This window comes from Netta rufina, assembly GCF_964035555.1.
Source record: "Netta rufina genome assembly, chromosome: 4".
Classification (NCBI taxonomy): domain Eukaryota; kingdom Metazoa; phylum Chordata; class Aves; order Anseriformes; family Anatidae; genus Netta; species Netta rufina.
The window spans coordinates 33568112-33578803 of record NC_140127.1 but is presented as its reverse complement, the minus strand read 5'-3'; the positions used below and the strand labels follow the sequence as shown (position 1 = coordinate 33578803).

The 10692-nt window shown below is 37.6% G+C and overlaps 1 protein-coding gene across 4 annotated transcripts in view; it reads right to left on the bottom strand.

The window, feature by feature from the left end:
- Positions 1–3016: 3016 nt before the first annotated feature.
- Positions 3017–10692, bottom strand: part of LRBA (LPS responsive beige-like anchor protein) — a 392983-nt gene continuing 385307 nt past the window's right edge. For all 4 annotated transcript variants that reach the window (XM_084285540.1, XM_084285542.1, XM_084285541.1 and 1 more), the window contains 2 exons: positions 6804–6955; positions 3017–4578 (listed from right to left, as the gene is read on the bottom strand). In XM_084285540.1, coding sequence (XP_084141666.1) covers positions 4488–4578; positions 6804–6955 — 243 coding nt within the window. In that variant the 3' untranslated portion in view covers positions 3017–4487. The remainder of the gene's footprint in view (positions 4579–6803; positions 6956–10692) is intronic.

The following is a 10692-nucleotide window of genomic DNA, read 5'->3' as shown; positions in this document are numbered from 1 at the left end:
TTGTATTTCCCATTATTTATCAAAGTGGTGAAGTATTCTAAGTATTCATCATAATAACATGCTTTTTTATGATAAGTCTCCACTAAAAATAAACTGTTCACAGATATAGGTTAGGATTGGTTCCTTCAAACTTTGTTTCAATCTTTTCTTTTTTTTTTTTTCCCCTTCAGGAGACTGGCTGTGTTTTAATAGCAGGTCTTTAGGTTATGCCTAGTTGAATTTCAGTAAATCTAAACAAAATCAGAAACGATTTCCTACAGTTTCTGACCCACAGCAATTAAAGACCGGCTTTAATTTATGGTGTATAAATACTGACATGCATTGTTAAATTTATTGATTTACTGAAGACCTTTAGGCTGGTTCTGCATAGAAGTAAACCACTCCGGATTTCACATAACATTGTATCGCATGGGAAACCCAAGAGAGTGCCTCATGTCAAGCTTTACACAACTATCCTAACCTTATACAGAAAAGGTATCACTGGTTTAAAGCAGCACTTGCGGAAGGGCCCATCCCTGGTTTTATTTTAGCTAGGATGCAGCCAGCTTCTTATAACAATATAGTCATCCTTTATTCCCTTTGAACTATTTTTAAATGGAAGAGAGACAGCAGAACAGATGTGCCCCAACAGAAGCACACGCCACTCAGATTTCTGTGAAGATGAAGCTTAATGCATAAAATGGAAAAGCTACAATCTAGATGGTCATCATATCTACACCATTCTTACCCAATACATCTAACAGCAATTCCATCCTCACAGCGATTCTGCCCTCACTAAAGGTGCAGTAACACTCATTTCCCACAGAAGTCCTGGTTTTGAATTTCATTTCTTTTAGTAGCAAAAGGAAAACTGAATTTTGTTGCAGGACAGCAGCTGTCTACCAAAACAGTGGTTTTTTTTTATAACTGCTGTTGTTCAGATCTGTGGAACAACTGAAGAAACTCCCCTGTTCATTAAAAATTCCCAGCCTGATCCCATGCATTAAAAGCACCACAGCAAGTAACAGATCTCCATAATATTTCTAAAGAGAAATTCAACTTGCATGCTTTTAGAAATACAAGAGGAATCAGAAACCATGCCAACTTCTTACAGTAGTTTTAAAAAACAACTACCATTATACTGCAGTAGCATGAAACTCTCTTTTTCCTAGTAAATAACAACTTTCATCAGCAGAAAACCCAAAGTTAATTGTTCCTGTTATCTTGGTACCAGATTAACTCTTTTGGACATTTCTCCTTTTGGGTGCTTTGCAAGCAAACCTTCAGAAGCAAATTGCTGCAGATCGGTGCAGGAACAGCAGGACTAAATTCCAACCAGAAACAGCAAAAATCTATCTACTTGTGTGCATGAGGCACACTTTCCAGCTGTAGAAGTTTTTTGACGACACACTGCACAACATGGCCAAGAGCTCACAAAATATTCTCGAAGGGTTAGTGCATTCATTTACCATTGCTTGCTGTATCTCGTAACACAAACTTCCTTCAGAGAAACCACCGCTCTGTACACACCATCGCCTCCCACCAGAACCTGTAGCATCAACATCAGCATTTTCCACAAACACAGAACTAATTTCAAGCTACTTGAGCCAAGCCTTTCCCCACAAACCAAACTCACAGCGCTGTTGCCAAGCAGCCTGACTCCCAGCAGTGACAAACACCACCTTCCAGAGGACCAGCTGTAAGCCACAATTAACAAATGCCCATTTGGACTTACCAGAACAGAAGAAGACCCAGACTGTCAGGTTAAAAGATGTTGTTCATAAATGCTCCGTCCAAGTTTTGAGAAAATGAAGGACTGGGGAAAAACTTGTTCTGTAAAGCTCCCTCTCTTCAGGAACACTCTGCAAATAAACGCCAGCTCAGGCACAGCTGCAGGTTCATGCCTGGCACCTGTTGATGTCCCAGCTGTGCAGGCAGGGGACCTGACACAGGTGCTGCTCTGATCAGACAACCTGAAGAGCTGGAAATTTAACCCTTTTTGCCACCTCAGCACAAGCCACATGGCATGGACTAGTGCAACCAGAGCTGAGATCCCAGGCGGAAGTCCAGGCACCCATGCAGTGTCCGAGGTGTGTGCCTTCACCCGTGGAAGGAGAAGCATTTCTACTCACCGGAGCCACCAGCCAAGCAGTCCGGACAGGTGAGGCCTTCCCAGCCTTGGTCATGGAGCAGAAGGTGAAGGTTTTCTTGTCCACAGGAGACCTGTGATATGCAGAACCCTGAACTGCAAAGAAGGAAAGTACTCTGCTTCCCAGAGGAGTACTTAGTGCCATCACATAGCTGCCACCACTGTGTTCCCAGCAGCTGGATTCAGCTCAGGATAGCACCAGAGTCACAGACAGAGTTATGCTTTCACTTTGGGAAAGCACCTGATGATCAACAGGGCCTTTTCCAGGACAAGCAAACTGTTTTGGTGCTGCCATACCTACCAAATCAACTCCCCATGAAATATTTTGGCCCTAAGATCACAGGCTATGACTTCTGTCAATAATTAAATGTTTCCTAAGTCAGAAGGAGATCATAAAGATAAAATTTTCAGGATTTCCACTTGGCAAAATATGCCAGGCCACAGCAATGTTTCAACATTTCCTTTTTTTTTTCCCTCCCCACTTAGCATACCAAACCCAGTCCTAGATTGAGAAAAATGCAAATTGCACTTCAAGAGCATACCAATTTCCACTCAAAATCTTCTGATGAGAGGGCATGAGAGTTGTTGAACTTAGGGAAACACAAAATACAAGTTTTGCATAACAAATCCTATTCCTCAGTATACCTGGCACTTACCACAGCCATAACTACAGCCTTCACTTAATCAGATCATTCCTCTGCTACACAAAACTTATAAACGTAACTGTACCAATACCACCATAACAGCTTACAAATGTAGAGGGCACAGAAAACTTAGTCACCATCACATAAACAGCAAGAGTACTTGTTAATGCATTATCCATAGCACTTGTTTTCCACGTTGTGAATACACTTTGAGCCACAAGAACCTAATACACCCCACCAAAGCTCTCAATTAGAAATGTAATTTTATTTAATTTCTTCACTCAAACTGAATTTTCTCATTCCAAATCTTTACTTAAAGAGATAGTAGCTAAATGCTTAGAAAAACAGGAACTGCTCTAATAGGCAGCTAGAGAAACGTATGTATTGATACAGATGGAATGTAAATTTCAACTCATAGATCACAACATACAAAGAAGATTTTTATGCAATACAGACTTACAAAACAATAACAGTTCTTTTCACAAATATTTTCACAGAGTTCTGCACAGCAATCTTGTAGAAAAGTAGATTTGTGCAACACCAAAATAACTTATTGTTCCTTAGTATAAATATTTTTTTTTTCATTTCCTAAAAGAAAGAGAGCATTTCACATGATTGGACAGGATCTGACTGGATTTGGTGATAGCAAAATATAAAAGATGTTCCTGCCGTACACAGAAAAGGAATATGGTGTGTGCTACAGTATTGCAGGAGTCAGTTGTGGAAAAATGAGAAGAATAGCCTGCAAGTCTAGTGCTTCTGCTGTTGTATAGAGGCTGAGCACCAGCAAACATCTGCCTTTTTAGTGCTTTCACAGTCAAACAGCAGAAATGTGCTTTGGTACTTGCATCTATTAAAAAAAAAAAAAACAAAACAACAACAAAAAAAAAAACTGCCTCTGCAGGTTCCTAATTTGAGTTTAAAGTTTCCAAATAACCTTTCTGATTTTGAGGAACAATCCACATTTTGGTGTGCTTTGAAAGAGATGCCAAGTAAAAACTAGGAGGATTCACACTTGATGTAACACAAACTCCGTTGCTGATTTCTCTCTCTTAACTGCACAAAGCATACAACTAAAAAAGAACTAATTGTCTAGGCCTAGAAACATGCTTGAATAGTAACATTGATGGAAACAATTTTCAAAATTTAAAATTACATTAACCATAATTTAAATATTACTATTGATTCCCAGAAACTTCAGTGCTGTTGTAGTACAATCATTTGGAAAAGTACAAGACAAAGTGTAGTACAGATAGTACAGATTAAAATTCCCCAAACATCACAATTCATTTCCAGTATGCTAAAATCATATATTCTTCAAGGTTATAGGTAAAGCTTCAGGTGGAAAATTCATTTCTTCATGGTACAGCTAGAACATGAGTTTTAACCATCTTTAATTTAGGTTTCTTTTACATACAGGGATCAAAATAGACTTCTCATTATGACTAAAAATATAGATTTTTAACTACAGAACCCAGCAGCCATTTTTCTGCTTCATTGCCCTTCCCCCAAAAAAGTCAAGCAAGGTCTACAAAAATAGCGATTAACTTTAAAAAATAGGTTGCTTCTCCCAGCAAATTTAAGTTACATTCAGGTGGGATATAGCTATTTATAAGGAACAACGCTGTGGCAGGACACCAAGGGAGGCGAGCTATGGCCAGTCTCATTCTGACAACAGCTGCCCACATCAGTGCTAATCGTGGTCTCCGTGAAGATCAGTATCGGGTTTGATATTCATGATGCCAACGATTGAAATCATTGTAGAAAACCACTATGCTCCCAGATGCCATGCCAGTCAGTATACACCTAAGAAAAGCACAATATCACGTTAGTCAGCAGACCACTGCACGGTCATGTGTATGAGCCAACACACCAACAGGTTATGCCAAGACAGGCACGAGGAGACAGCTGGAGCTGGAAGGGCTTCACATGTCAGAAGAGTCCTTAGGGGCTTCAGGGGCTCCCAAAGACTTCAGCAAGCTGGATTTAGCTAATACTGCCATCTGCACAAGCTCTGACAGAAGATTTATGGACCACAAAGCCTACTGAAACACCATGCAACGGTCTGTATGGTTGGCCTGAAGCTACAATTGACTCAAAAGTCACACGACAGAAGAGTTTACCAGCATCACTGTCCTGTAACCGGTTGAGATTTCCCGGGATTATTGTTTGGCTTGCTCGTTTGTTTTTGCAGCATATGGGAGTGGGATGAAGCAGCAAAGTGGAGAAGGTTTGGGAGATGTATTCACTTCAGTTTAGCCTTCCCCATTTAAGTTTTGCTCTATATGAAGTAATTGGATGTCAGCATAGGACACGTTAGTGTTGGGGTTTGAAAGCAATTTGAAGGCTTCAGTGGTTTTGAAAGTTCTTGAAAGCAATTGCTGTACTTTCCCACTGTGGTACTCTTTCTAAATTCCTTAACATTGGCCTACTACTAGGGACAATTTAGACCTATTTGAAAAGTCATGATGCTGGCAATAGCATACGATAACAAGTGCTTCTGTATTGTGATTTCTACTGTTTCATATTAAAGTTTTATGAAAATCAAGAGCATGAGGAAATATAAAACTCTGGCATTTTGAAAAAAAAAAAACACTTCAGAATGAAAAATAAATATTCAGAAGGAAAAGCTGCAATTTTTCCTTCAAAACAAAGATGAAATATGAGATCATTAAAACATTGCATTTTGATAATGTCACTACTTCATTTCAATAGAACCATTTTGACTGTTTTTGTATTAGGTTAAAACCTTTCTTACACACAGTCTGTCAAACATATACATTCATGCACACCAAATAAATTAAATCCTCTTCTGCATTTCTGTCTTCAAACCCAGAGTGAATTGGTTCCTGACTTGAGCACATGGATACATTTATAGATGTCCATATTAAATTTCAATTTATTGACATGCGAACATTTTGTTGACATGCTATTATAATTACCATTTATAGATTCTCTAAATGCAAAACTGTATACATATTCAGGGGTCTAAAATTCAACAGCTGTAACGCAAGCTTTTGAAATACTTTTCACAGCACTTTGTTTTTAATGGAACACTGATTTTTTTCCAAAATGCCTATAATCTCTAATTATGTTTAACAAGAAGTTGAATGTTTGATTGAAGTCCACAGGTTTTGCTGACTTGTTTTTTTTTTAATAGCTCATTTCATGTAAGCATTAGAAATGCAGTCCAGGTGAAAAAAAATATTTAAATATTTGCTATGGACTTCAGTGGAAAGTTAAGAATCTCAACAATATGCTTTACTATACAATGTAGACACTCCTAAGTGATCTAGAAGCTCAAGCCTCTTCGAAAAGCATACAGCAACTCCTCTAAGCATATACACCAAAGCAAAAAAAAAATTCTCACCTGTGAGCAAGAAGGGTACAAATGAAATTGTAAACATGCCATAAAAAAACAGTACTATTGTAATAAAAATACAAACATCTTTTAAGTATAGCAGCATTGGCAAGTGCAATGAAAAAACACAGTAAAAATATTATCTAATTGTCTTCAGTAGAAGAAATCTTTAAGGGGTGTCAGGATTTATATAGATAAAATCACTTCTCTAGAAATGAACATTAGTATTTGCTTTTACCAAAGTATGGATGTGTAGAAGGAATCTTATTGTGCAGCTCTTTTAACTGATCTATTTTTTACATGAAGATCTGGAATTAGGAATGTAATTTGTACCGTAAGTGAACAAAGAAACATGAAAAACACATGCATAACCTTCCACCTCCATCTGACCCATACTGTACATGCACAGGCCAATAATTCAACCTATTTGGAAAGTCTGCCAAAGTAAGACTTCTTAAATATCTCTTCACTCCCTGCAAGATCTGAAATACTCAAAAAGATTATCTGCCCTAAATATGACATTACAGAAAGAAACTTATGAAAGTACAGAATTCTCAAGATAACCATCAGGATCTGAGATCTACAGAATATCAGAAGCAAAACAAAAATATAATTTCACTGTAAAAATATATTTTCTGAAATTCACATGAACACCAGACTTTGCTCTAACCTTTGGTCATATGACAGGGCCATGGATCGGATTCCAGCATCACACCCTGGGTAAGCAAAAAGCTGCTTGAGGTCCCACATCTGCCATACCATGACAACGCCGTTGTCTCCACCTGTAAGCAGGTACTGTCCATCTCGACTCAGCTGGATTGCCTAAGGGGAAATCACAGATATTTGTTGGTAAATATATGCTGCTTTTGTTCCCCCTCTCACACTTTCATAAAAGAAGTTTTATGTTGACAGTTGGGTGTCTAAGGAGATTTGATATCAATGCAAGCTTTTGGGATACAACATCTCGTTATGTTATTCTACACAGCAATAGAACTACATGTAATGTTATGCACAATTATCTTTAATATGCTAGACGGCATTACTTAAGTTTTACCTCACCTATGATTTATTCCATATTCCAAAGATGTAATACGAGGTCAACTAAAGAAATTTACTCTTCTAATTGGATACATTTACAAGATCCAGCAGCACTGGCATAAAATCTAGTACCTGACATTTCCCCAAATGTTTTGAATACTAGCCTAGCTGTAGCTGTCCTGTCTGGCAAAGGGCTGAATAATGAAGGGAACTAAAATGATACAAAAATAACAAGAATTAATTTCAACCAGCATTGTTACATTCCTGCCCTGGATTAGTAAGATAATGAACCACCCTTGTTAATGGGGACTGTGGTTCTTTTCAACATCTATCCTGAAACTGCCTGTGACAAATTCACTGGCTTAAGCCCTGAATTTGCTTGTACCATGAGGACTGATGGCAAAGCTACATTTGAAATCTTAGTTTGGGATCCGGATCATGCTGAAGGATTGGACATCATTGGTTTTCAGAGTGAAGACTTCTTAAAACTGAAGTTTACAATCTATTTTAATGTTTCTTATGTGCTATTGGAAAAATCATGACATATACTGAATACCTGGAAGAACAACATCTTTCCTCAGTTACCTGATGATGATACCACAATACTATCTGACATTAAGATGACTGCAAAGCATGAGAAATATTGTTTAAAGAGGAATTTTGTCACTTTAAACAAGCCAAAATGTTCAAAGAACTGTTCTTGAACTTTTATTAAAATGAAACATGCCTATGGGGTCACTGCTTTCTTCCGCTAGTCTCTGACAAGTTTCTACATTCCCACCTCTACTTTTCTGTTCCTATTGCTCTTGCAAGCACCCTTTTCATTCTGTTCTTGACTCTATCCTTGATTCTGTTCTTCTTTCTCTTCTGCTCCCCACCCCCTGATACCCCTTTCCCTTCCTCATCCAGGATCACTTCATCTCATTTTTGGTTATGGCAATTTTGCGCACCTTACTGTTGGGGTTGATCATTGCAGGGAAAAATGTGCACCTCCTGCACCCCTGGGCTGCAGATATCCAGTACTGAATGTAGATGCTAAGTAAGTATTGCCTACTGAATGCATTTAACCTGAGACTTTTCAAAGATTTGTGCATTGGATAAATTTGGGCAACAAAACACAAATCCTTCACATCAGAGCTAATTCTTGATAAATTTCGGCCTCCTGACCCAAGGCAGGGAGCCACAAAACTTTTCAATAGAACAATGTAATCATGTAGGATATTCAGAGCAATGACTTTTAAATTCTAAACAAACACATTTGTCCAGCCACAACCACACTCTACAAATTGGTTGGTCCATTTTAAAGCCTTGTCAGCGAAAGGCAAGGAAATCATCTGAAGATGATAGTCTACAAGGAAAATTCCAGCTCAAAGGTTTAAACTTAGGAAATAGCAGAAAGAACTTAAGGCAGGGTCTTCCAAACATATCCCTTTGTGTAGAAGTCAGTAAGTATTTTGGCACTTGCAATCTCTGCTTCTACAGACTTTCAATGTGCAAAACTTACACTGTGCTCTTAAATTCCTGAGGAAGAGGAAGTCACTGGCTTTTTAATATACTGACTATAGAGTGCATGCACCACAAAACCAGGAGAAATTAAAAGACAAAGATGTTTCATTCATGCAACATTAAAGTGTTTATACAGACTGCTGACAAGCCTAGAAACCAAAATAAACAGTCCATATAAGATACTGCTTTGTGAACAGCAATAATTGAAGTCAGACATACTGCGTATCTGTATTTTTTGTATTGCTGTACTCTATTACTGTGATGTTAAATACATCCTTTAAGAAATATATGATGTACAATACTTACATTAAGATAGAGTTTCTATAGGTGACTTTTATACTATCAGTTTTGAATGTTTACTGCAACAACTCCCAAGTAATCAGAATGAATCACATTGACAAGATTTTATTTCATACAATAAATTTAAGACGAATATAATTCAAATACAAACATATACTATAAACAAAATACAGTGATAACACTGAAATAAATAGACGATAAACCTATTCCATCCATGTTTTGAATTAAAGTAACAACACATACATGCAAATCTAGAAACAATCAAGCAGAATATGGCTTTCGTTCAACCATTTCTAACTATGGAAAACTGAATACCAACCCAGGTTAGAGCTGAGTAGGCTGAGCTGAACCTTCTCTCCCCAAAAACAAATGCTCCCACCACAAATTGTTTCTGTGATCATTTCTGTCAGCCTACAAAAATACGCTAAACACCTCCCAAAGTGTAGCCCCAAGGAGCTTGAAAATTAATTTAGACACTCTAACAAGAGCGTAACAACTCAGTGTTCACTCTTTCTGGTGTAGAAAAACTTAAGAGAAGACCATGAAAACTATCTAGAACTTGTATGCACTGAGTAGAGAGGATCATGAGATCTAACATACCACATACAATTATTAAAAAGATTATTCATTAGAAGCAAGAATCAATATAGGGTGGCTTTTTTTCCTCAATAGCAATGGCAGTCTCCTAAGGGTATTTTCAAACTGCAATGAAGACTGTGACAAATAATTATTTGCTACACTTATAAAATTCAGCTGATGAAAATCCATTAACCTTCTGGTCATGGTTCACTTGAATTTTATACTTGAGGCTTTTACTGAAGAAATGCTATATTAAAAGGCAAATTAAAGCCATTAATCTTTAACTCTTCCACTACCTGCATAATGCAGTGTTTTTTGTGATCTTTTGATTAAATAAAGGATAGGCTTTGAACCCTTATTTATACCTATGCAATTTTACTTAGTCATTGGCTTGTCAGGAAGACAAGATGTTGATTTATTTATTTTTATTGTTCACTAATAAATATATCAGCCACTTGCCTGCCTCTGTATATACATGAATGAAGGAATGAATGAAAGAAAAAGGTCACACTGTCAACATTTCAGTTTCATGACATGCCCTTCAAGATTTAACAAAAGAAAGGATGCTTTTACTCCCAAGTACTCAAACTGGTATAGAAGACATGAATCAATTTTACTGTTCTGCTTTTCCCCAGTGTCGTTTATCTGTGGTTCTGCTAGGTACGAATGTGAAACAACTCTGCAACTAATCGCTCTCACGACATGAGGTTCAGACTCTCAAATAATCCCCAAAGTACACAATTTCAGCAGTGCTCTAAAAGCTGCATTTCTGACTTGTGTTTCCTTGGAAAGTCTCAAAACTTTGCACAAATCCTTTAACATTTCAGGTATTTTGAAAGGCAGTACTTCGTAAAAAGGCAGAACTGACACTGTGACAGCCCTGGCTTACAGCAGCAGGAGTCTTGTGGGCACTTACACATTTCAAAACAGACTCAGGAAAGGAAAATAAATTGGTTCCTCTGGGTGAAACAGCATACAGCCTTTGTTTAGGGTAAAATAACTTTACTTCTTAGAACAAGCAGACTATTTAGAGTTAAGTTATTCATTAAGATATCTAAACATTACATGGTAGACGTACTGCGATATGCCTAAGCTCCACTGAGCTATACAGTATGTAAAACAAAAACAGGTGGAAG